Genomic DNA, 25,249 nt, shown 5'->3' on the forward strand with positions numbered 1-25,249 from the left:
CTGCCCTTTCCTCTCCATCCAAACCGCTACCCAGCTTGTTCAAGCTCTCATCCTATCCCGTCTGGACTACTGTATCAGCCTCCTCTCCTATCTTCCATCCTCTTGTCTCTCCCCACTTCAATCCATACTTCACGCCGCTGCCCTGATTGTTTTTGTCCAGAAATGCTCTGGGCATGCTACTCCCCTCCTCAAAAATCTCCAGTGGCTACCAATCAACCTACGCATCAGGCAGAAACTCCTCACCCTCGGCTTCAAGGCTGTCCATCACCTCGCCCCCTCCTACCTCACCTCTTCTCTCCTTCTACAGCCCAGCCCGCACTCTCCACTCCTCTGCTGCTAATCTCCTCACTGTGCCTCATTCTCGCCTGTTCTGCCGTTGACACCCAGCCCACGTCATCCCCCTGGCCTGGAATGCCCTCCCTCTACACATCCGCCAAGCTAGCTCTCTTCCTCCCTTCAAGGCCCTAACTGAGAGCTCACCTCCTCCAGGAGGCCTTCCCAGACTGAGCCCCCTCCTTCCTCTCCCCCTCCTCTCCCTCTCCATCCCCCCCACCTTACCTCCTTCCCTTCCCCACAGCACCTGTATGTATGTATATATGTTTGTATGTATTTATTACTCTATTCATTTAACTTGTACACATCTATTCTATTTATTTTATTTTGTTAATATGTTTTGTTCTCTATCTCCCCGTTCTAGACTGTGAACCCACTGTTGGGTAGGGACTGTCTCCGTATGTTGCCAACTTGTATTTCCCAAGCGCTTAGTACAGTGCTCTGCACACAGTCAGCGCCCAATAAATACGATTGATTGATTGATTCTCACCAGGCCCCTCTCTGACTCCAGAAAAGACTCAAAAACCAGCAGCAGCAGGTCTTCTGAAATTTTAGAAGGATGGGAAGGATGGTGCTGTGACTTTCTTGGCTGTTGGACTGAGTCACAAGGAGTCTGAAACCCTGTTTCTCTTGTCACAATACCCTATTTTCCTTGGGGTATTTGTCACCCTTGTTATTTATAGTTTTATGTTTTCATCGTTCCTCTGTCTTCAACTGCCTTCAAGAGGGTGACTTCACTCTTAGAATATGAGCCTCTTGGGGCCAAGGACCATGTCTAATTCTAATCTCTGAGTTTGTTTTTTCCAGTTTAGTATAGTGCTTTTCATCCAGTTGGCACTTAATGAGTACTATTTCTACCCTTGCTTCTCAGCCTCCTGTCTCTCCCCACTCCAGTCCATACTTCACTCTGCTGCCCAGATCTTCTTCCTACAAATACATTCAGGCTGTTTCCCCACTCCTCAAGTACCTCCAGTGGCTGCCCATCTACTTCCATATCAAATAAAAACTCCTCACCATTGACTTCAAAACACTCCTTCAAAACCTTGCCTCCCCTACCTCACCTCACTAATCTCCTTCTCTAATGTTAACCTTCTCACTGTACCTCCAACACCGCTGACCCTGCACATCCTGCGATGCCCTCCCTCCGCAAATCCAACGACTCTCCCCCAACTTCAGAGACTTACTGAAGGCACATCTTCAAGAGGCCTGCCTAAGATCCCCTTTCCTCTTTTCCCACTCCCTTAAGCATTGCCCTGACTTGCTCCCTTTGTTCTCCCCCCCCCCCAGCCCCAACAGCATTTATGTACATATCTGTAATTTATTTATATTAATGTCTGCTTCCTCCTCTAGACTGTACAGAATCAGAGTGGCTTAGTGGAAAGAGCCTGGGCTTGGGAGTCAGAGGTCATGGGTTCTAATCCCAGCTCCGCCACACGTCTGCTGTGTGACCTTGGGCAAGTCACTTCATTTCTCTGAGCCTCAGTGACCTCATCTGTAAAATGGGGATGAAGACTGTGAGCCCCATATGGGACAAGCTGATCACCTTATATCTCCCCAGCACTTTGAACAGTGCTTCGCACATAGTAAGCACTTAACAAATGCCATCATAATTATTATTATTGTGGGTAGGGAATATATCTGTTTATTGTTGTACTGTACTCCTCCAAGTACTGTGTTCTTTGCTCTTCATACAATAAGTGCTCAATAAATACAAATGACAATGAATGAGTGAATAATGAATAGGCTACGTGAGAGAAGTGAGAACAAGAAACTAGAAACCCACCTCTCCCACACTCTTCATGGAGCTGCCAATTCTGCTCGAAGTACCATGGAAACGGTCAAGATCCCAGCGTGGAATTTTGGTCACCATATAGTCCAGACTGGGTTCAAAGCAGGCTGAAGTCTTTCCAGACACCACATTCTTAATTTCAGGTAATGGGATTCCTAAGGCAATCTTTGCAGCAATGAACGCCAGTGGGTACCTGGAAGAGAGTAGAGAAATCATGAACAATCTTTCCATGTAATTTAAAGTGCTGAAAGAACACATCCTTTTTGGAGAAATACCCCTTGATTTCAGGGCACAGTAGAAAGCAGAGTTTAGTCTGTGTTCTAGAAAGCATTGGAAATTCCTCTATACTTCTGGGTCCTTTAAATAACAATAAAATGTGTAGGCATATTTCACAAATGACAAGTAGGGACCTCACATAACAGCAAGATTGGGATATGTACTTGTCACATCCTGTCTTTACTACATTAAGCCTCCCTTTTGACCTCCCTATTTCCAGCCTCTCCTTTCTCCAGTTCACATTTCACTCCCGTGCCTGGATCATTATTCTAAAATATTGTTTTGCTCCTAGCTTCCCACTTCTCAAAAACCTCCAATCAAGCAGAAACTCATCACTGGTTTTAAGGCACTCAATAAGCTCTCTTCCCACTTCTTCTGCTAACTCCTGTCTTATAACAAGCCAGAAAACTTTGCTCTTCTAATACCAACCTGATTGCTGTGTCTCACCCTTTTTCCTCTCACCACTGACCCTGTGCTTACATGCTCCCTCCTATTTGGAAATCCCTCCACCTTCACATCACACTCCTCATTTCCCACACCCTACTAAAATCACATCTTCTCCCAGAAGCCTTCCCTGACTAATCCCTCATCTCTCTACACTGTTTTCCCTCTCTTCTACCTACCCACTAAACATTTTAATACTCATTCCAACCCTACAGCATTTATGTAACTAGCCTTATACTCTAGTTACTTCCCTCATCATTTATTTTAATGCCTCTCTCAGTAAATTGTAACTGCCTCAAGGGCAGGGACAGTGTTACTTACTCTACTGTGCTCCTCCAAGCACTTAGAAAGCACTCTGCACATGGTAAGTTCTCAGTAAACATGATTGCTTTATTGATTGGATCTGAGAAGAGGGAGACTTAATGGAAGAAATCTTTTCTCTGGGCCAGCAAGATGAGAGTTTTCACTTGAGATTTCCAGGGCCCTCTCTCAGGACCATTAGACGTTCCTGTGCTGGATTCCGACTGGCTCTCATGGGCTCCCTTCAAAGCCCTACTGAGCGCTTCCCTCCTCCAGGAGGCCTTCCCAGACTGAGCCCCCTCCTTCCTCTCCCCCTCCTCCCCCTCTCCATCCCCCTGACTAACCTCCTTCCCCTCCCCATAGCACTTGTATATATGTTTGTATGTATTTATTACTCTATTTTATTTGTACATATTTATTCTATTTATTTTATTTTGTTAATACATTTTGTTTTGTTCTTTGTCTCCCCCTTATAGACTGTGAGCCCACTGTTGGGTAGGGACCGTCTCTATATGTTGCCAACTTGTACTTCCCAAGCGCTTAGTCCAGTGCTCTGCACACAGTAAGTGCTCAATAAATACTATTGAATGAATGAATGAAATGGGCACCAGTGAGACAGGTATCAAAGCAGCCTCAGATTTAGCGGAAAGAAGGAATAGGTGTGGACACTTGGCAGGGTGGAAGGAATGGAAGGAGCCTCCATATTGTGAGTCCCATGGGTTAAAACAGAAACTCCCATCTAAGAATTACTGTTTCACATTCCTCCAGATACTCACTCAGCTAACACCTTACTTGGCCTGCTAAGGAAAGTGAGGAAATGGGAGCTGGACATCTCAAAGTCCCAAAATATCCAAAGGAGCTAGGCTTGGGGCAAGTAATCAATCAATCAATAGTATTTATTGAGCGCTTACTGTGTGCAGAGCACTGTACTAAGCACTTGAGAAGTACAACTTGTCAACATATAGAGATCGTCCCTACCCAACAGTGGGCTCACAGTCTAGAAGGGGGAGACAGAGAACAAAACATATTAACAAAATAAAATAAATAGAATAGATGTGTACAAGTAAAATAGAGTAATAAATACGTACAAACATATATACATATATATAGGTGCTGTGGGGAAGGGAAGGAGGTAAGGTGGGGGGGATGGAGAGGGGGAGGAGGGGGAGAGGAAGGAGGGGACTCAGTCTGGGAAGGCCTCCTGGAGGAGGTGAGCTCTCAGTAGGGCCTTGATAAGGTAAGGCATGATGTCTCACTGTCCAAGTATCCAGCACAGCAGGGGATTCCTTTCACTCAGGAAGCAACTGACCTCTGTTTGCTCAGTGTTGCTCTGAACACTGGGACAGTTTCCTTGGCAAGACTGTCTCCAGAGAGGCATCTACCTAGGGCAGTTCACCCAGCAACCAGAGATGCAGTGGAAGAGAGATGGGTTGACTCTTTGTTCAAGGATGTGAACTTGGCTTCAAACCACCAGGTGACCCCAAACCACCAGGTTACCCCACACTGATGCCCAATCTGTGTGCAGAGCACTGGGCACCCCCTAGGGGCGTATGATCCACTGCCTGACCACCGGGGGATACAGACTACCCTTCTGATGGATCTAAGGTTCATTCTTTAAAGCAGGGGATGAAAACTGGAGGCCCATTTGTTCCACAGTTTAGGGCCTGGAAAACTGTAGGGAGGTCCTGAGACACAGTAAGCTGGACAGGATGGGCCACCTCCATTCTCACTCCTGACCCCAATATCTCCCACTTTCTGAGCACCCCCCACCCCCCAAGAACAGGTAAATATATAGCAGTAAGACTGCTGAGGAGGTTGAAGCGGCTTCTCACCCAGGATGATTTTGTCTCAAGTGAGAAGTAACTTGGTCTAGTATAAAAAGCCTGAGAGTTGAGGGATCTAGGTTCTAATCCTGGCTCCCTGACTGGCCTGCTTTATGAACTCAGTCAAGTTACTTAATGTTTCTATGCCTCACTTTTCCCATCTAAAGAGAAACAGTGTGGTCTAGTGAAAAGAGAGTGGGCCTGGGAGTCAGAGAAACTGGGTTCTATTGCTGGCTCTGCTACTTGTCTACTGGGTGACTTGGGCAACTCACTTAACGTCTCTGTGCTTCAATTCCCTCATCTATAAAATGAGGATTCAATAGCTGTTCTCCCTCCTAGACTGTGGGCCCCATGTGAGACATGATTATCTTGTATCCACCCCAGTGCTTAGAACTGTGTTTGGCATGTAATAAGTGCTTAAATACCACAATTATTATTACTATTATAAAGAGGAGTTTAAATAACTGTACTCCTTCCTTGTTGACTCTGAACCCATATGGGACAGGGACTATGTCCAATCCGCTTATATTACATCTACCCCAGTGTACCCCAATTCTTGGCTCATAGTGCTGAACAAATAGCACAGTTATTTCTATTAAGAATGGAAGAATCTAAAGACTCTTCCCTGATTGACACTTGTACACTGCTATTGTTGATGGTTGATTTGTTGCATTTGAATCTGGTTTAACCTGATAAACATCTTGTTTGATGTGCCTGTCCTTTTTTCATTTAGACTGACAACTGTAAGCCAGAGCCATTCTTCAGTTAAATTCCATTATCACCCCAGTGACCAGTACAGAGCCTTGCTCATTTTAAGCACTTAAACCATGTGAATAAAAATAATTGCCATCATCAACATCATTATCATCTCATTTACCACTGGTAACTGATATAGATTGTCCATTAACTTCAGGCCAGGACTATAGCTCTTTTGTCTTTTAATATTTTCCACTCTGGAAAAGTTCAAAGCCATTCTGCCTGCTTTTTGGCTAAAACTAAAATTGTAAAAGCATCAGTGATTTGCTGGCTGCCTGTAACTTGCTACAGGGCTCCATAACCTACAGAAGTGCATTGAAGGCTGAAATTAAGGATTAAATTACAGTTCTCCACAGCATCTGCAAAGCACAATTAAGGAGCAGTTTCTGAGCAGCCTGGTTTGACCACTCAGATCTTTATTAGCTGATGATTAGGTAACAAAGAAAAGCAGCCAGCAATACCATGTGCTTCCAGTTGGCAACCAGCCCATTAATAACCATAGTTTTAGGGTCCTACAGACAATTTGCAGCCCATCTAGGGAACTGGGGGATAGATTTCATGACTACTCTATCGCCTGCCCATTGCAAGTCAATTTTCCACTTGTGGGCATCACCCAAGGCTGATGATCCTGATCTTACCCAGTAGCTTTGGAAGCCAAGGCTGAACTCCGAGACAGTCTGGCATTCACTTCAATGATGCAGTATTCCATTGAGGTGGGATGCAGGGCAAACTGGATGTTACATTCTCCAACGATGCCCAAATGACGGACCACATTGATGGACCTCTGCCTGAGCAACTGAAACTCCGCATTGCCAAGGGTCTGAGCAGGAGCCACGACAACCGAATCCCCTGACGGATCAAGCAGCAAAGGTTATTGGGAGGACATGCTGGTTCCCCCCAGCTTGATCATTTCGAAAAGCTCCATGCAGGGCAGAAGACAGACATCCAATCTTGGACTCTCAACCAAGGTAGCAGGCATTTTGGAACAAGGAGTCCAAAGAGAGCACATAAAGGGTGATGACAGATATAAGTGGGCACTTTTATAGGAAGGGAACGTGTCTACCAGCTCTGTTGAAATGTACTCTCCCAAGTGCTTAGTACAGTGCTCTGCACACAATAAGCGCTCAGCAAATACCATTGGTTGATTGATTGTTTTCAACTCCAGTCTTTGTGCACAACCCAAACCAATGATTCTCTATTACCCCTGGTGGCCAGGAGTGTGGCAGTCTCCCCTACCCATGGCACAGGCCCTGGGAACCAGCCTGGGAAATAGATTCCAGAGTGCTTTCAGATAAAGATGAGCCAATGTAAAAGCAGCTTCCACGACATCCTCCCCAACCCAGAGGAAGGCAAGGCAGTGATGCTCTGAGTCTGGAGGACAGGCAGATGGCCTCAGTCAGGACCAATGCTTTGTTCTTCCCTAGGAAACAGTGCTGTACCTGTGTGGACCCCCATGGCATCAACGTTCTCCATGTTACATACGGTGACACAGTTATCCGCTGAATCTCTCACAATCTCAAACTCAATCTCCTTCCAGCCCGTCACAGACTTCTCCACCAGAATCTGGTTGGTCATGGCAAAGGCCTAGGAATTTGGAGGGAGAATTTTAGAAGATGAAGAGAGAGAAAGAAGATATCAAACATCTCTCATGCAGTCTCTGGCAAAAGCAAGTTGTTTCTCAAATTCCCCATTTATCATTCCGGTAAGCACCGTTCCAAGTACTGATAGATACAAGTTATTCAGGTTGGACATAGTCCCTCTCCAACATGAGGCTCTAACCAACTTTTACTCACTGTGCCTTATATAAATTGGAGGAGGAATTCCCCTTTTGCAGATGACAGAACTGAGGCCCAGAGAAGTTAAGTGACTCACCCAAGCTCATACAGCAAGCGATTGGCAGAGCTGGAATTAGAACCCAGATCTTCTGACTCCCAAGCCTGTGCTCATTCCCCTAGACCACACTACGTCTCTTTTAGAGAGTGTTTTGGGTGTCAGGGGCTTATCCTGGCCAGCCCAAAACCAGCGGTTTAGCCACCATACAGGGAGGTGTGGAGGTAGAATGGACAGGAAGACATTCAACATGGTATAGTTGATAGCGCATGGGCATCAGAAGGTCATAGGTTCTAATCCTGCCTCTGCCACTTGTCTGCTGTGAGACCTCGGACAAGTCACTTCACTTCTCTGTGCCTAGCTACCTCATCTGTAAAATGGGGATTGAGACCATGAAAATGGGCATTGAGACTATTAGTCCCAAGTGGGAAAGGGATTATGTCCAACCTGATTTGCTTTTATAATAATAATAATACTAATGATGGCATTTGTTAAGCGCTTACTATGAGCTAAGCACTGTTCTAAGTACTGGGGAGATACAAGGTGATCAGGTTGTCCCACGCTAGGCTCACAGTCTTAATCCCCATTTTACAGATGAGGTGACAGGCACAGAGAAGTTAAGTGACTTGCCCAAAGTCACACAGATGACAAGTGGCAGAGCCGGGATAAGAACTCATGACCTCTGACTTCCAAGCATATGCTCCTTCCACTGAGCCATGATGCTTCTCTAAAAATTTTATCCACCCCAGCGCTTAGTACAGTGCCTCACACATAGTAAGCGCTTAATAAATACCACATTATTATTATTACACTCAATACTATGGCTAGTGAATCAGCTCAGTTTTCATTATTGGGCACCGCTTCTCCAAATGCTGAATTATCAACCTCATTTAATAAAAAAATGTGAGTAATAGAACAATCAACATGGATAAGGGAAAAAATAAAATGCAAAAAAATGTAGAAAAATGAGCAGATAGAGTGCTCAGTAGAGTGTAACTTCCAGTACATGAGTGTAACTTCCAGTACATGATAGATGAAGAAAAAGATGACAATGATGATGATGATAGTAGTGATTACCAGAAAAAGGCAGCAAGAAAAAAAAATTAAGAATCTTACAAAGAAATCTAAGATTATTATTGTTCTGGTAAATCACTACCTTAGAATTAGTGTGACTGCTGTAAAAATGCAAGAGTAGATAGATATAAATGGGTCTCATTATCATGATGATTATCATTCATATTCATTTGGCTCCCTTAATGCACAAGATTCTGAAAAGAAATTTCAGAAGGCTCTGTTTCAGCTCTCTGCCCCCTCAGTTGCTAAATACACCACAGCAGCCCAATCCAATCCTTTGTCTTGGAAATGGATACATTTTCGGGGCTGGGAAAGAGGAGTCTTCTTCCAAGTCTATAGAATCATGTTAATTGGGTTGGTGTGCTCCCCCAGCCCCTTTGCAGTCCTCCCCACTGCCCCGACCCCCACCACCAAAAAAAAAAAAAAATCCCCCAGGAAAGATGCAAGAAAGCACAAAGCACTCTACAAATTCAAGGGGCAATTCTATTGGTAGCATTGTTATCGCTATCATCATCAGCATCATTCCAATTATTATTTACATTTTCAGTGACATTGCTTAGTGAGTTGCTAGTGTACCACAATGAATGCTGCTTAAATTTGTGTCTCCAGGATGTGAAATATTACTGCAGAAAGCACCGGTGGTTTAACATTGAGGAAAAACAGAGACATTAAACTCTTTCAATTGACAATTATTTTAGAGTGGCACTTAGATAACTGAATATCAACCTTTCCCCAACTCTTTTTTAAGGCCATTTAGATTATACAGAGTGCAGGGACCGTATATAATTTTATGTTTTACAGTGCAAAGCATATTTTAGCACTGAATAAATGTGTAATCTTTATTAAAATAAAAACAATGGAACTTTCTTTTCTATCACGCTTGGGAACTGAAACAGGTAGCCATATATCAGCAGTTTTTGAATTTGAACAGTCCAAAACCATTCATCCTGGAAGCCATGTCCTTATTTTCACCCTTTCAAAAATAAAATCTGAATTGCTGATGTGTAAGTTTTTCATTAAGGTCGAATGTCTGAACGTGGGCAATCTTGGTAATCATCTGTTTCCCACTATGTTTTTAAAAATAAAGATCATTTAGAAGCTATATCCTTGCTTGGCCCAAAAAAGAAACCAAGGAAATAGCTACTGACTCATATTTGTACTGTGCTCTTCTTCCAAGGCTGCATACTCCTTGCAAAACCTATGTGTTGCAATTTCATGACAGGAATTTGAACAAGAATTAACTGGAGACCTCTTGGTTTACAAAGAAATCCATATTTTCTGACCATTTGGCCTCTCATTTTGATGATAGTTGCCGTCTGACCTCAACAACTGAGGTTAGCCTACATTTCAGTGCTCCTAAATTATTTATATTTCATGAAAGTAAATCCAGAAAGGGACTATGGAATGGAAATTTAACAAAAACAAATTTGGGTTTTCCTGAATGAGTGCAAGCGTGCGTGTATAGAGCAGTAGACATCTTCAATAGTTGATGCTTCTAAAATTTTTGTCTCCAATTCAGCTCTGCATAAATCTTGCACCTGAGCTTCAAATATGGAAATGTCTGTGATCCCACTTCAAACTCTACTTGATTTTCTGGAGAGAAGCAAGTTAAAAATAGACGGTTGGGCTTTCTTTCAACCAAAATTGCCAGGGTATTTTCAAGAATGAAGAGTGATCTGGGACAGAACTGAGCAGCAAAGATAGATGAAATTTGATCAGAATATCAGGCCTCTAAAATCTAGAGAGGGCAAGGAAGACAGATGTAACAAAATGATACAACTGAAAGGGAATCTGAACAAGGGTTAGGGAAAACACTAACAGCTCAACCAGATTAATGGGTGCTAGTTGCAAGAGTATTCTTAGTTAGATCAGTTTGATTTCCTCTCCCAGGGTGCATACCTTAGTGCCCAGGTCTATGAGGCTTTCCTTGTTGGGGCAGATCCCTGATCCTAAGCCTCCTAGGGCATAGGCGGAGCGAATCATGACTGGATAGCCAATCTTATCTGCGGCCTTCAGAGCATCATCCATCTAAAAACAAGAAAGAGAATTAAGAGAGCTAAAGTTGACCATTCCTATCCATTTCTTGGCCCAGAGACAGTGAGTGGATGGAACAGAACTAAGGCATTAAGGAAAAAAGATGAAGTTTGTTGGTAAATTCTAGTTTCTCACTCTCAGAAAATTGTTTTTCAGACCACAGTTGCACCACAGGGACAATCTTTGTTGATCCAGAAGAGGAACAGTTTGGGTTTTTTTATTCTTTTTTATTCTTTCAAAGGATCTTTTTATTTCTGTCCCTGTGGACAGACACTGGCATTTTGAGAGTAGAATCCATATTTGAATTTTAAACTGTCCTTAAGAAATAATGTCTGTATATTCTGGGCCATCTGACTGTGGATTCCATCAGAAGAGTAATGATGGTAATGACCAACAGAACTCCTACCTGAAGCACCTAATCCCAAAAAGAACATTTTTCTTCTTTTCAGCGTCTTAGACAACACTACAGCCTGGTGATTCCATGGGAATTTTAAGGCAAAGCAAGGAAAAGAGCAACTACTGCAACCTATGAAATTGAGGTTGATATCAAGTCCAGCATTTAGTATAGTACCTGGCCATTTTAGGCAGGAAATATGTTTATCAACTCTGTTGTATTATACACTCCCTAGTGCGTAGAACAGTGCTCTGCATACAATAAGAACTCAGTAAATACTATTGACTGGTACATAGTAAGTGCTTAAATACCATTAATAATTTTTAAAAGTCTCAATATACCATCTTCAGGCTTTCTCTCTGCTATCATGTCATATAGATTGTAAGTTCCTTGTGGGCATGGATCATGTCTATCAAGTGTATTATACTCCCCCAAGTGCTTTACAGCACTCACACAGTAAGCACTCAAAAATACCATTGACTGATTGCCAAACGGGTTGTTGATCTAGAGGAAAAAGCACAGTTCTGGGAATCATGAGACCTGGATGTGAGTGTGACTGTGGGAAAGTCACTTAATTTCTCTGTGCCTCAGTTCCCTCATCAGCCAAATGGAGATTCCAAGCTGCATGGCCTAGTAGAAAGAGCACAGGCCTGGAGGTCAGAGGACCTGAATTCTAATCCTGGCTCTGCCGCTTATGACCTTGGGCAAGGTCACTTTACTGTTGAAGAAACTGAGGCATAGAGAAGTTAAGTGGGGATTAAATACCTGTTCTCCCTCGTACATACTCTGTGAGTCCTGCATTGGACCTGATCATCCTGTAATAATAATAATAATAATGACATTTATTAAGCACTATGTGCAAAGCACTGTTCTAAGCACTGGGGAGGTTACAAGGTGATCAAGTTGTCCCATGGAGGGCTTACAGTCTTCATCTCCATTTTACAGATGAGGTAACTGAGGCCCAGAGAAGTTAAGTGACTTGCCCAAAGTCACACAGTTGACAATTGGTGGAGCCGGGATTTGAACACATGACCTCTGACTCCAAAGCCCAGGCTCTTTCCACTGAGCCACGCTGATGTATCTACCCTAATGCTTGGTACAGTACTCGGCATGTAGTAAACACATAATAATAATAATAATGGTATTTGTTAAGCACTTACTATATGCTAAGCGCAGGGGGTATACAAGGTGATCAGGTTGTCCCATGTGGGGCTCACAATCTTAATCCCCATTTTACAGATGAGGTAACTGAGGAACAGAGAAGTTCAGTGACTTGCCCAAAGTCACACAGCCGATAAGTGGTGGAGCTGGGATTTGAACCCATGACCTCTGACTCCCAAGCCCGTGCTCTTTCCACTGAGCCATGCTGCTTCTCTAATAAATCATAGTAATAATAATCTCCCTCTCTAGACTGTAAACTCATTGAAGGCAGGGAAGATGTTTACCAACTCTGTTGTATTGTACTCTCCAGCACTTTAATACAGTGCTCTGCAGCCAGTAAGCACACAGTACCATTTTTAATTATGTGTCAGGCTTATTACTTGCCTCTAAGAGATTCTTAGGGATTCCATTCTATTTTAACAATCTTGAAATTCTCTAATTTGACCTATTTATCTGCCCACACCGTAAGCACAAAGGAAAGTAGAAGGTAAGTGTTTGGTGTCTTTTTCCTGACAGGTCAATTCAGAGCTACTTTTGAGTACTCAAGCCTTGGCACTGCATCCATTGCTTCTCGGGCCACCTCAAGTTCCTTCTCTGCCCACACAATCTCTGTGCTTGACTCTTTTCTCTTTGGGAATGCTGAACACTTGGGAGGATATCCTGGGGTCCTTGGAGGAGCACAAGATTGGCAGTCACTGTTCTGATAGGTCATTTACAATCCCATGAAACACCTGCCGCTCAGTACGAAGATGAGCAATGTCACAACCGACCACATGCAGGCCCCTCACCGTTTCCACAGCGAAGCTGGGGGCAATTTTCTCATTGATCTCATTCAGCTTGTCTGAGAACAGCTGTCTGTCCTCTGTGGCCATGATACATTCCACCGAAGTGCCCAGGACCTTCACACCATATTCCTGTAGCACACCTCGTTTGAACAGCTCCACTCCTGCAGTGGGGGAGGACACGAAACACAATTCTTAAGATTTCTCCTTTGCTGGGCTCACACACAAACACAAAATGGGTTCCGTTAAAAACCTATCCCAAGAGCCTAAATGATACAGTGTAGAAGCTGCATGGCCTAGTGGAAAGAGTAGGGGCCTCAGGGGTCAGGGCACCTGGATTTTAATCCTGGCTCTGGCACTGGCCTGCTGTGTGACCTTGGACAAGTCACTTAACTTCTCTATGCCTGACTTTCTACACCTGTAAAAGGGGGACTAAATAGCTGTTCTCCCTCCTAGACTGTGAGCCTCATGAGGGATGGGACTGCATCCGACTTGTACTTACTTTATCTACCCCAGTGCCTATGCAATGCTTTGCACAAATAAGTGCTTAACATATACCATCTATTACTGCCATTATGTATCTGTTCCTTTACGTGTTATACTTTTTCGTCTGGGTATGCTATGAATATCTACCGTCAATTTTTTTAAGCCTTAAATATCCATCAGCCTCCATTAGTTTGCCTACTCTTTTGCCATCTGGCAAGTTTCTAGAAGACAAGAATCACAGTATTTATGTTTCCTACTTCTGCCGTGCCTAATTCTCATCTATAGATTTTTTTCCCAGGGCTTAATACAGTGTTATGCGAAGGTTAAGTACTTTATTCTTAGTACTACTGCTACTCCTGGGGAAGCAGCATGGCTCAGTGGAAAGAGCATGGGCTTGGGAGTCAGAGGTCATGGGTTCGAATCCCAGCTCCGCCACTTCTCAGCTGTGTGACCTTGGGCAAGCTACTTAACTTCTCTGTGCCTCAGTTACCTCATCTGTAAAATGTGGATTAAGACTGTGAGCCCCAAGTGGGACAACCTGATCACCTTGTATTCCCCCCCAGTGCTTAGAAAAGTGCTTTGCATATAGTAAGCGCTTAACAAATACCACCATTATTACTCCTGATTATTCCCTGAGTGTCTACTAGACTGTGAGATTCATAGATAAAAGGGACTGTGCCCAAACCTGTTGTCTTGCATCTACCCCCAGACTTCAGGGCAGTGCCTGGTACAGAGTAAATACTTAAACATTACTAACGTAGTAGTAGTAGTAGTAGTAGTAGTAGTAGTAGTAACAGTACATTTACACTAGTACACATATACTCTGTATATGCTTGATCCAGCTATGGAGCTCAGTACAGTGCTCAAGACTCCAGTACAGTGCTCTGCCCACCAAAAACACTCAGTATAGCACTTTGCATATAATAATAATGTTGGTATTTGTTAAGCACTTACTATGCATGAAGCATTGTTCTAAGTGCTGGGGGGATACAAGGTAATCAAGGTTGTCCCACATGGGGCTCACAGTCTTAACCCCCATTTTACAGTTGGGGGAACTGAGGCACAGAGAAGTGACTTGCTCAAAGTCACACAGCTAACAAGTGGCAAAGCCGGGATTAGAACCCCCTGACTCCCAAGCCCAGGCTCTTTCCACTCCTAGCACAGAGCTCGGCACCTACTCTGCACTCTGTTGATTCTGGGGGTATGATGAACAAAGCAGTGCTTAGAACCTTGTATCTCCCAGCACTGAGGGGTGAAAGAAGAATGCAGGGTGGAACCATGACACTTAGTGACTCAGTCAATCAATCAACAGTATTTACTGGACTAAATGCTTGGAAACAGGAGTCAGAAGGCCACAACAGTGCTAGGCTGGATGTGATTATCACTTGCTGGGCTTGCACAATTACTGAGGCTGCTTCTTTATGTTTGCGACTGAGGTGCAAGAACCTAGACCCCAACCACCTCTGTGATCCATTAGCAGGAAATGGTCCTCCAGAACTTAGACTCTGAGCTCCAAGGGGAACAGGGACTGTGACTGACCTGATTATCTTTCATCTGCCCAGTGCTTAGTACAGCACTTGGCACACAGTAGAACTACTGTAACCACTAAAGGACTTACCACAGTTCAAAGCAGTCTGGCCCCCCATGCCGAGAATTAGCCCATCCGGGCGCTCCGCTTTGATGACCTCGGTGACAAACTGCGGAGTTATGGGAAGGAAGTAGACGGTATCAGCCTGCTTTAAGCCCACCTCATTGGTCTGCACTGAAGCGATGTTAGGGTTCATCAGAACAGTTTTCACATTTTCCTCCTGGAAATAGAAAAGGAGAAAAATGAATCCTCAACCTAAAGCTTGCTGTCGGAACCATACCAACTTATTTAAAGCTTTAATTAATTGTATTACCTCTCCCATTAGACAGAAAGCTCCTTGTGGGCAGGGGCTATGTCTGCTATAAGTCAGTCAACCAACTAATGGTATTTATTGAGTGCTTACTGTGTACAGATGACTGTTCAAAGAACTTGTATTCTCCCAAGCACATAGTTCACTGTTTTGCACACATGACTGTGAGCTCATTGTGGGCAGGAGCAGCATGGCTCAATGGAAAGAGCACAGGCTTGGGAGTCAGTGGTCATGGGTTCAAATCCCGGCTCTGCCAACTAACTGTGTGACTTTGGGCAAGTCACTTAACTTCTCTCTGCCTCAGTTACCTCAACTGTATAATGGGGATGAAGACTGTGAGCCCCACGTGGGACAATCTGATCACCTTATATCCTCCCCAGCGCTTAGAACAGTGTTTAATCTCCCCTTTCTAGACTGTGAGCCTGTTGGGTAGGGACCGTCTCTATATGTTCCCAACTTGTACTTCCCAAGCGCTTAGTACACTGCTCTGCACACAGTAAGCGCTCAATACAACTGAATGAATGAATGACTGTTTATTGTTATATTGTTCTCTCCCAAGAGCTTAGTAGAGTGCTTTGCACACAGTAAGCACTTAATACAATTGAATGATGAATAAATATTGGTGAAAACAATGATGACAGAGTGACGATGATGATGTTGAGAATGACTGACATCGGCTACGGCATCTCAAGTCAGGTAAAGACAGCACTTGTGTGTATATATGTACATATTTATAATTCTATTTATTTTATTAATGATGTGTATCTATCTATAATTCTAATTTACATTGATGCTATTGATTCCTGTTTACTTGTTTTGATGTCTGCCTCCCCCCTTTTGGACTATGAGCCTGCTGTGGGCAGGGATTGTCTCTATTTGTTGCTGAATTGTACTTTCCAAGCATTTAGTACAATGCTCTGCACACAGTAAGTGCTCAATAAATACAACTGCATGATGAATAGAAACCAAATAATGGCACAACCAGCTAGCAAAGAAGGGAAGAGAGCATGTTCCTTTCTTTTTCAGAGAAACCTTTAAGTGTTGCCCATTTCTCTAGATCTTCATTGCCACTGGGAATGCCACAATAAGGACCATTATACAACTGCTTTTACCTATTATCTAGAAAGAGATAATAAACATATGGCAAAAGAAAACCCTTTATAGGTACGTAGATTTATACTCAGTCCTTTCCAAACATCTGGAAATCCTTCCCAGTGATCCTTCACCTAGACAACAAAGGATAGCATCATTCTGCCACAGGCAAAAGACACCTGGCATGGCAGAAGAGCCATTAAAGATACACACTATAAATATCTGTGTGTATGTGCATATATACACATATGATATCACAGATATATGACACATGAGAGAGAGAGATCCTTTATGCTTGACAATGACACTGCTGAGGGAGAGATCCTATCCATGTCAGAGTGGAGATAAAGGATTGACATACCCTCTGGCATTGTTTGCCAGTAAAGATGGTTTCCTATTGCAGGGACAGGTTTATCCCAGTCAATCAATTAATGGTATTCGTTGAGCCCTTACTGTGTGCAAGATCCTGTACTAAGTGCTTGGTAGAGATGGTAGACAAGATTCCTATCTTCCTGGAGCTGAGGAGCAGCTTCTGAAAAGCAGTGAGGTCTACTGATAGACTTCGAACTTGGGAGTCAGAAGCACCTGGATTCTAATCGCTGTGTGACCTTTGGCAAGTCACTAAATTTCTCCGTGCCTGTTACCTCATCTGTAGAATGGGGATTAGGACTGTGAATTCCATGTGGGACATTGACTGTGTCCAACCTGATTAGCTTGTATCTACCCCAGCACTTAGAACAGTGCCTGGAACATAGTAAGCACTTAACAGATACCATAAAAAAGTGGAGCTTACAGTACAGTGGATTTACTATGACCTGTCTCTGCTTTTGCCCTGCCTCTTAGTATTCCAGTTTTCCCCAAAACTTGTGTATGAGAACAACCTTGTACAGCAACCCCGCTCCTGACTGCTGTACAATGGATGGTTCAGATTCACTAGCAGGACCCCCCCCCAAAAAAAAAAAAAAAAAAAAAAAAAATCCCAAACAAACAAAAAACCACCCTTAATCCTCTAGACTGTAAATTCCTTATATGTAGGGATTGGGTCCACCAACTCTATTATATTGCACTTTGCCGAGCACATGGCATACTGCTCTGCACACCAAAGCACTCAAAAATTATTGATCGATTAACTTCCAAGCAACAGCTGTCTTCTGGATACACTGTCCATTCAACCTTCAAACACTCAGTGCCCACAGAGTCCAAGTAATTAAAAGGTAAATATTTCTGCAGGCCCAGGGCATTATCAAAGCTCACACACATTCAAGAAAGAAAGTTTAGGAATCCTTGGGGGGTATCTAAATGGTATCAACCTGTGTTACTGGAGCCAGAAATACCTGGTTTTTAATCACTTAGCTTGATAACTCTGTCCTCACGATTCAGTCAGAAAAGGACAGTCCTATAAATTGGGTACTTTCCCCAGGAGCTCTGTGTATGCCCCGGGGGTCCCCTAAGTGAAGGGTGCTGACAGCACTGACTTCCTTCTCCATGCTCCTCCTGCCCCCTATCCAGCTGCTAGCCTAATTTACAGCCTAAAGGCCATGAGACCCATCAGTGTCAGACACCTGGGCCTCCTCAGCCATTGAATGACCAATATCCTTGGCCTGTGATGAGCTTGGGACTTTTGTTTAGTGTAGGAAAGGGACCAACCCACCACTGGCAGGACATGCACTTGAATTTTGTTTCCAGTGTTGATGATGGTTGGTACTAAGCCAACCACAATCTCTTGCCTGACAGGAACAGGTGTTGGGAGATGGCTCCATCATCTGGACATAGAGAAGCAAACCAAAGGGGCTTGACATAAAGAAAGGAAGTAGAAGGTGTCTTCCAACTCCATCTTCCATAGATTCTGCCCCAGTACACCCTCTTGGCAGTTGGACCTATGAGCTCCCTGAAGCCTGAGTTGAAAGGAAGTATTTGAGAAAGTGTGGAAATTCCATTCCATTTCCCATCAGGCTCTGAGTTCCTCATGGGAATGGTGGACATAGTAGTCCCAGTAGGGCTCTCCAAAAAAAAAAAAAAAAAAGATGCCCACGATAGCACTCTGGTCTCAATAGTTTTCAGTTAAGCCTGATGATTCTGATCCTGGCACCTCTGGAGCAGCTGAGAGCTGCAGAAATCCCCCAGGGAGTCCCAGCAGCCATAGACTTTCTGAGAAAACACCCATAAGCCTCTGACATGGGGGAAAATACCTGTGTTGCCTCAAATCGCCAGGGAGCCCATGACCAGTAAACACATTTACTAGTGCTCTGGACCCTCTCAAGTTCCAAACACTTGCCCTGAGCACTAGCCAATGAGCAAAGTCTGTCTAGAGACCTGGAGAGAGCCACTATTTCAATAATAATGGCAACTCCCTCCCTCCAATAGTGGCCAGCTCCCTCTGGAAAATTTCTCCTCCCTTCAGCTACACCCAAGCCTGATCTCTTACAGCCATAAGAGGACAGATGAAAGAATAACTGAAAATATAGCCACAAGAGCTGAATCACAAAGCAACACAACAGATAGTAAATATGTAAAAGTCATCAAGGGAGCTACAGTGCCTTATCATGGTCCTTAGGCATTTCTTTCCAGATACATGCGGCATTGGTCACCAGTGGTCTACACAACTTCCTTTAGCAGGAGCCCTGAGTGGGAACTGTTATTCTTCCAGGGAGGGCCATCTCAAATAATATAAACAATAATAACAACCTAACCCTACAGGCCCATGTAGGATACAGCAAGGGGACCAGCCACAAGAAAATCTAGCCTGTAAGCTCCTTGTGGGAAGACAACATGTCTACTAACTTTGTGATTTTGTAGTCTCCCAAGCACTTAGTAGAGTGCTCTGCACACGGTAAACTTTCAATAGATACAATTGATTGGTATCCTTGGAAAGTGTCCTTCTCAGAGCGCTCTTTTCCCCTACTCCCTCTTCTTTCTGCATCATCCATCCACTTGGGTCTGTATTCTTTGTACACTTAGAACAGTGCTTTGCACATAGTAACCACTTAACAAATGCCATCATTATTATCATTATTATTATTATTCACGCCACCCTCAGCTGCACAGCACTTACATACATATCCCTAATGTATTTATTTATATTAATATCTGTCTCCCTCTTTAGACTGCGAGCTCAGTGTGGGCAGGTAATGTGTCTACTAACTGTTTGTAATGTACTACCCCAAGCACATAATACAGTGCTCTGCACACAGTAAGCGCTCAATAAATACGATCGAATGAATGAATGAACGGATTTGGCGCCACATTCCCGCTCAACCCAGCATCAACCAGGCTCATCTGGGGAAGCACAGGCTCCCTGGAGAACCACACCAGGTCTTACCTTCATGGCTTTGACAGCTTGAGATCCGGAGTAGTCAAATTCTCCTGCCTGACCAATGGACAGGCCTCCCGACCCAAGGATCAGAACTTTGGAAACCTTCAAATGATGAGGGCAAGATAATTTCAGTTATTATGCAAATATCAGAGGAAACAGTCTTTAGATTAAACAGAGTAAACATGATGCCAGAGGACTGCTTAAAACTAAAACCATAATTCTCTATGGATAGGTTTCTTGTCCAAAACTTCATCAATTAGGGCTCTATGCTTTCTTCCAAACATAGTATTTCCCCTTAATAATCAATTATTTGTTCAGCAAAAGTTCCCATTGTTCCATGAAGCCAATCTCCCCCATACAAGGCTTGGTATGTTATTATCCAAGGCTCAACTTACAAATTAGAGGTAAAGACATCAAGTTATTCTACATATGAGAGCACTGAAAAGCTCATTTTCTAGCTGAGGCACATCTCTGGCCCCAAACAACAGTTACTAGAGAATGAGGTCACCTTCGCATTTATCTGACCTCACTGCTAGAACGAAAGCCTTGGAAGGTCAAGACAACAGCACATTGGGTTGTCATGAAACAAAGCGATGCAGCTTATCCGATTTATCCAGTGTGCATAATCTAAAACAAACAAGATCATGACTATCACCCCCTCTAGACTAAGCTCATTGTGGGCAGGGAATATGTCTGCTTATTGTTCTCTCCCAAGTGCTTAGTACAGTGCTCTGCAACCAATAAGCACTCAGTAAATATGATTGACTGACTACTGAAGTGGAAAGCAATTTTGACAGTGTCCGTTACATTTAGAGACGCGTAGTTAATGTGCCTAAAGAAGCAGCAACAAAATCAAACATGGGACCGAGAAATTCTAGGAGGTGCGGCCTGACCTCGATCCTGGATGCTGTCAATGCAGGCTTGGGTAGAACTGAAGTAACGGTAGCGCCTTTCCCCTTCTTTATCAGTGAAATGAAGGAATCAAACAAGTACTGGAAAACAAAAAAAAAATCAGGAAACACTTACAGGTCTGAAAGCAAACTACCAGTTCTGATGCTAAAGGTTTGGCAGTCCAACTGGGAATTGGTTAGATGTGAGTTCTTAATTATGTCCCTTTGGCCTAGTTTCTGTCTCCAACTCAAATTCTAGCCACATGTTAAGTTTAAAGGTGCTTCCCACAGCATCTTTTAACTTGAATGATCTGCCAGGCAAGGAGAATGTATTTTTCCATTCTACCTGTTCTTTTCCCAGGCTTGACCCAAAGCTTTTCGCTGGGACTTTCATTAGAGATGAACTTTTTGGAAGGCTCTAACCCCAGCATTTTGATGGATGCTGCTGTTCACCATTCCATGTACTACAGTAATGCAGCTCCCAGAAGTAGATATCACACACTTCCTGTTTCTAGACAAAATCCATTTCAACAGTTATAACTGAAGACACTTCATAGCAATGATTGTGACAGGTAATATAACCATTCCTCAGTCATCCCTTACAGTAAGAAGTGAAACAACAGAAATGGACTTTTGGCTGCAAAGTCAAATGTGAGATCTGTTTCGTGTGGGATTGGATTGTTTATTTGGCTGTGGTTCGAGCACCTGAGTCTCCACTGCGCCCCCCAGGCCTCGCCATCAGAGTTCCTGGTACCAAGGAGAAACGCAGGAGTCGAAAGCAAGAGGTGCTTAAATCAGGTGGCCCAGCATTTCTGAATAATACAGAAAAAGCTTTTTTTTCCTAGTGAAGGACTTACTTGTACACAACCACAAAGCACAAGAATAATAACATTTAAATTAAAACCAAATCTCTTCTAAGCATTCCTTATGGTCCTTTTCTTAGAGGGAGTGAGCAATATTTATGTGCCTACACGCCTCTCTTGCTTTCTTCCCCAATGCCCCAGCACCAGCTCATCCTTCTCCTCCCCCTTTTCCTACTGCTGCTTATTCATCCTCAGTAGCAACCCAACCAGTTGCCATAGGGAGCTTTGTGAAGTCACAGATGGGGGATTAAAATTTCATTTCAGTTATAAGAGCATGAGAGAACAAGAGGGAATTCATTTGCATATCTCAACAATTGTAGATTTGGGAACTAAAGTGTTTTGAAATGATAATGGATTTAAATAAAAATAGCATCTGGTTTCTTAAGGGTCTTTCCACGTTTTGGGGGGTGTTTTGAACAGATAGAGTACTTCCTCTTTGCTGTTCACAGGAGAATTTTCATTCTGAACTTCTTAGTGAAGCACTCTCTGGGCATACCCAGATCTACTGGAAGCTTCTCTGGGGGAGTCCAACGGCATGATCCCAGTCATCTTTTTAAACGTACCTCAGTGTCGGTTGGGCCAGGGCTGACCTCTGGATGGAACTGGGAGGTGAAGATGGGTTTGCTTTCATGCATGAACCCCTGAGTGGCAGAAATGAAACTGGAATGAGTGACCTCCTGAGGTTAACTCTAGGCAACTACACCAGCAACAACATTCTAACACACACATTCTTGCATGACACAATTTTGACAGGTGAAACTGAGCAGATAATGGTCAGTTAATCTGAGGGATGGGTACATTTCAACGCTGGCGTGGGTGGAGTATGGAGCGAATGGAGAGGACTCCAAAGGAAATTTAATCAGTTTAAAACCTAATAACTATTCAATTACTAATTTTGGTATCTGTTTAGCCATACAGTGCCAAGCACTGTACTAAGCACTGAAGCAGTTATAATGTGGCTAGCAGTCTATGTACAAGGGAGAATAGATGTTGAATTCCCATTTTACAGAAGAGGGAAATTGAGGCATAGAGAAATCAAGTGACTTGCTCAAGGTCACACAGCAGACAAGTGGCAGAGCCAGAATTAGAACACAGGTCCTCTAACTCCCAGGGCCAAGCTCTATTCACTAAGCCTTACAAAGTTTATTAGGGTGTTTGATCTATTACTCAACCACGTGATCCTTGAGGACCCTGAGATCAATCCATTGGATTGTAGATTCCCCATCCCCACTAAGCCCTGCCCAGGCTAATCCAACCCCCTCCCTTCCACCAAAGCTTTCAGGAGCAGGGAAGTGCAACCCTTCAAGCAGGGAAGATTTCTGCCATTGAGTCTGAAAGCTGATTCTTGCAATTAAGTACTAAAGCTCAAGGACCGCCAGAGGAATCTGTGACTCCCCTGATTGGGTGAGGTAATGGAAAGTCTCACAGTAAACTGCCCCTCCCCATAGATATATTGCTCCAAGAACAAAAGCTAAAGGGAATAAAGCATGAGTCGCGATAATGACATGGCAGAGTCGGGGAAATCCTCCTTTCATCATCCCTGCCAGGACAGGCAAAGGAAGAGCACATACCTCATTCGTTTGATCATTGACATTCACAAAAAGGGGCTTCCATCCGGCCGGAAGGGTGCTGTGATCCAGAGCATAACCATGGTTCTGGGCAGTGATGAAGGCTTGCCTATTTGTGATGTTCATAACCGGCTGATTCTGCCCTCTGAGGAGAAAAGGAAATGACGACACAAATGAGATGGGTAAGGCAGGAACTCTTCCATTAATAATGAAGGAAGCAGAGAATAGCAATTACAATATGTAGGTTCAATCGCTGAGTGTAAACCAACTCTGGGGCAAAGTCCCAGGCCCTCAATCCCAATCCTTGCTCCTTGTAGGGCAGGCAACACGGCTGCCAACTCTGTAGTATTGTACTCTCCCAAGCACTTAGTGCAGTGCTCTGCCATCAGCAAGCACTCAATAAACCATCATTAACTGATCCTTTTACCAACAGACTAATTCAGGATGTCTGATAATGGTAATGCTGAGAAGCAGCATGGCTTAGTGGAAAGAGCACGGGTTTGGGAGTCAGAGGTTGTGGGTTCTAATCCTGGCTCTGCCCACCTGTCAGCTGTGTGACTTTGGGCAAGCCAATTAACTTCTCTGTGCCTGTTACCTCATCTGTAAAATGGGGATTAAGACAGTGAACCTCACATGGGACAACGTGCTTACCTTGTATCTACCCCAGTGCTTAGAACAGTGCTTGGCACGTAGTCAGCACTTAAATATCGTCATCATTATTATTATATGCAGTAACTAATTATAACAAGCTTTTGGGGAACAATTACCACAACAATTGTGGGGCGGGGGGGTTGAAATTGAAGGAATTCACTGGTCCAGTGGGACTTGCAAATATAATAAGCTCCTTAGCTGGAGGTATGCAAGATAAAGACACAGCTGTCCAGTCCAGAACATTCTGAATGGCAGAACGTGAAAAATTAAACGTAGATTAAATGAAGTTAGTTTGCGGTACACAGAGGAAATCAGAAAAAGCCACTGGTATTTAAGAGGTGTTTGCTATGTAAGAGCACTATATCAAACACAAGGAATGAAAATAGTGAATTAAATAGGTGCCCTGCCCACAAAGGGCTCACACACAAGACATATTTGGGATTAAAACTGTTTCCAGTACCCTAGAGCAAAGCTTAAAATCAGACACCTTTCCCCAGGAGCGGGGATCGACTAAGTGATTTAACCTCAGTCCTCTCCAGTAGAGAAGCAGCATGGCTCAGTGGAAAAAGCACGGGCTTTTGGAGTCAGAGTTCATGGGTTCAAATCCGGCTCCCTCAATTGTCAGCTGTATGACTTTGGGGAAGTCATTTAACTTCTCTGTGCCTTAGTTACCTCATCTGTAAAGTGGGGATTAAGATTGTGAGCCCCCTGTGGGACAACCTGATCACCTTGTAACCTCCCCAGTGCTTTGCACATAGTAAGCACTTAATAAATGCCATCATCATCAGTAGAAACTATCACAATGGAGGGATCTTTTAGAAAGCAGGGCTCATACCTATGTGCTCAAGCCATCTTGGGCTATTCAGTTGGCTGTAATAATAATAATAAAATAATTGTGGTATTTCTTAAGTGCTTACTGTGTGCCAGGCTCTGTACTAAGCTCTATGGTGGATATAAGCAAATTGGGTTGGACAGAGTCCCTGTCTCACGAGGGGTTCACAGTCTCAATCCTCATTTTACAAATGAGCTGAGGCACAGAGAAGTGAAGGGACTTGCCCAAGGTCCCATGGCAGAAAAATGACAGAGTAGGGATTAGAACCCGTGACTATCTGACTCCCAGGCTCATGCTCTATCCACTATGCCATGCTACTTCTCTTTGTGTATATAGGAAGATACAGCAGTGCAATATTTGTTGGCCAAATTCCCTTCCATGTTGTCTATGCACTTTAGTTTATATCACAAAAGCACTTTGATACCCACCCCTAGTTCCACAGCATTTATGTACACATCCTTAAACTCTGCCACAACCCCTACCTGTCTCTTCCACTAAATTGTAAGCACCTTGAGGGTAGGTATCACATCTACCACATCTATTGCATTGCCCTCTGCCAAGCCCTTAATACAGTACTCTGCGCTCACACTCACAGTAAGGGTTCAATAAATACCATTGGTTGAAATGAGTTGACAAAATTCTTGGCTCACAGAAAGTGCC

General features: G+C 43.7%; 1 protein-coding gene across 1 annotated transcript in view; it reads right to left on the minus strand.

Annotated features, from left to right (window-relative positions):
* Positions 1-25,249, minus strand: part of CPS1 (carbamoyl-phosphate synthase 1) — a 154,615-nt gene that overhangs the window by 79,569 nt on the left and 49,797 nt on the right. The window contains exons 10-19 of the mRNA XM_038748821.1: positions 23,110-23,251; positions 22,102-22,179; positions 20,679-20,777; positions 19,792-19,887; positions 15,101-15,290; positions 13,003-13,160; positions 10,525-10,653; positions 7,161-7,305; positions 6,360-6,570; positions 2,117-2,315 (exon numbers count right to left, since the gene is read on the minus strand). Of these exons, the coding sequence (XP_038604749.1) occupies positions 2,117-2,315; positions 6,360-6,570; positions 7,161-7,305; positions 10,525-10,653; positions 13,003-13,160; positions 15,101-15,290; positions 19,792-19,887; positions 20,679-20,777; positions 22,102-22,179; positions 23,110-23,251 (1,447 nt within the window). The remainder of the gene's footprint in view (positions 1-2,116; positions 2,316-6,359; positions 6,571-7,160; positions 7,306-10,524; positions 10,654-13,002; positions 13,161-15,100; positions 15,291-19,791; positions 19,888-20,678; positions 20,778-22,101; positions 22,180-23,109; positions 23,252-25,249) is intronic.

The sequence above is a fragment of the Tachyglossus aculeatus genome, chromosome 7, assembly GCF_015852505.1.
Source record: "Tachyglossus aculeatus isolate mTacAcu1 chromosome 7, mTacAcu1.pri, whole genome shotgun sequence".
NCBI classification, from domain to species: domain Eukaryota; kingdom Metazoa; phylum Chordata; class Mammalia; order Monotremata; family Tachyglossidae; genus Tachyglossus; species Tachyglossus aculeatus.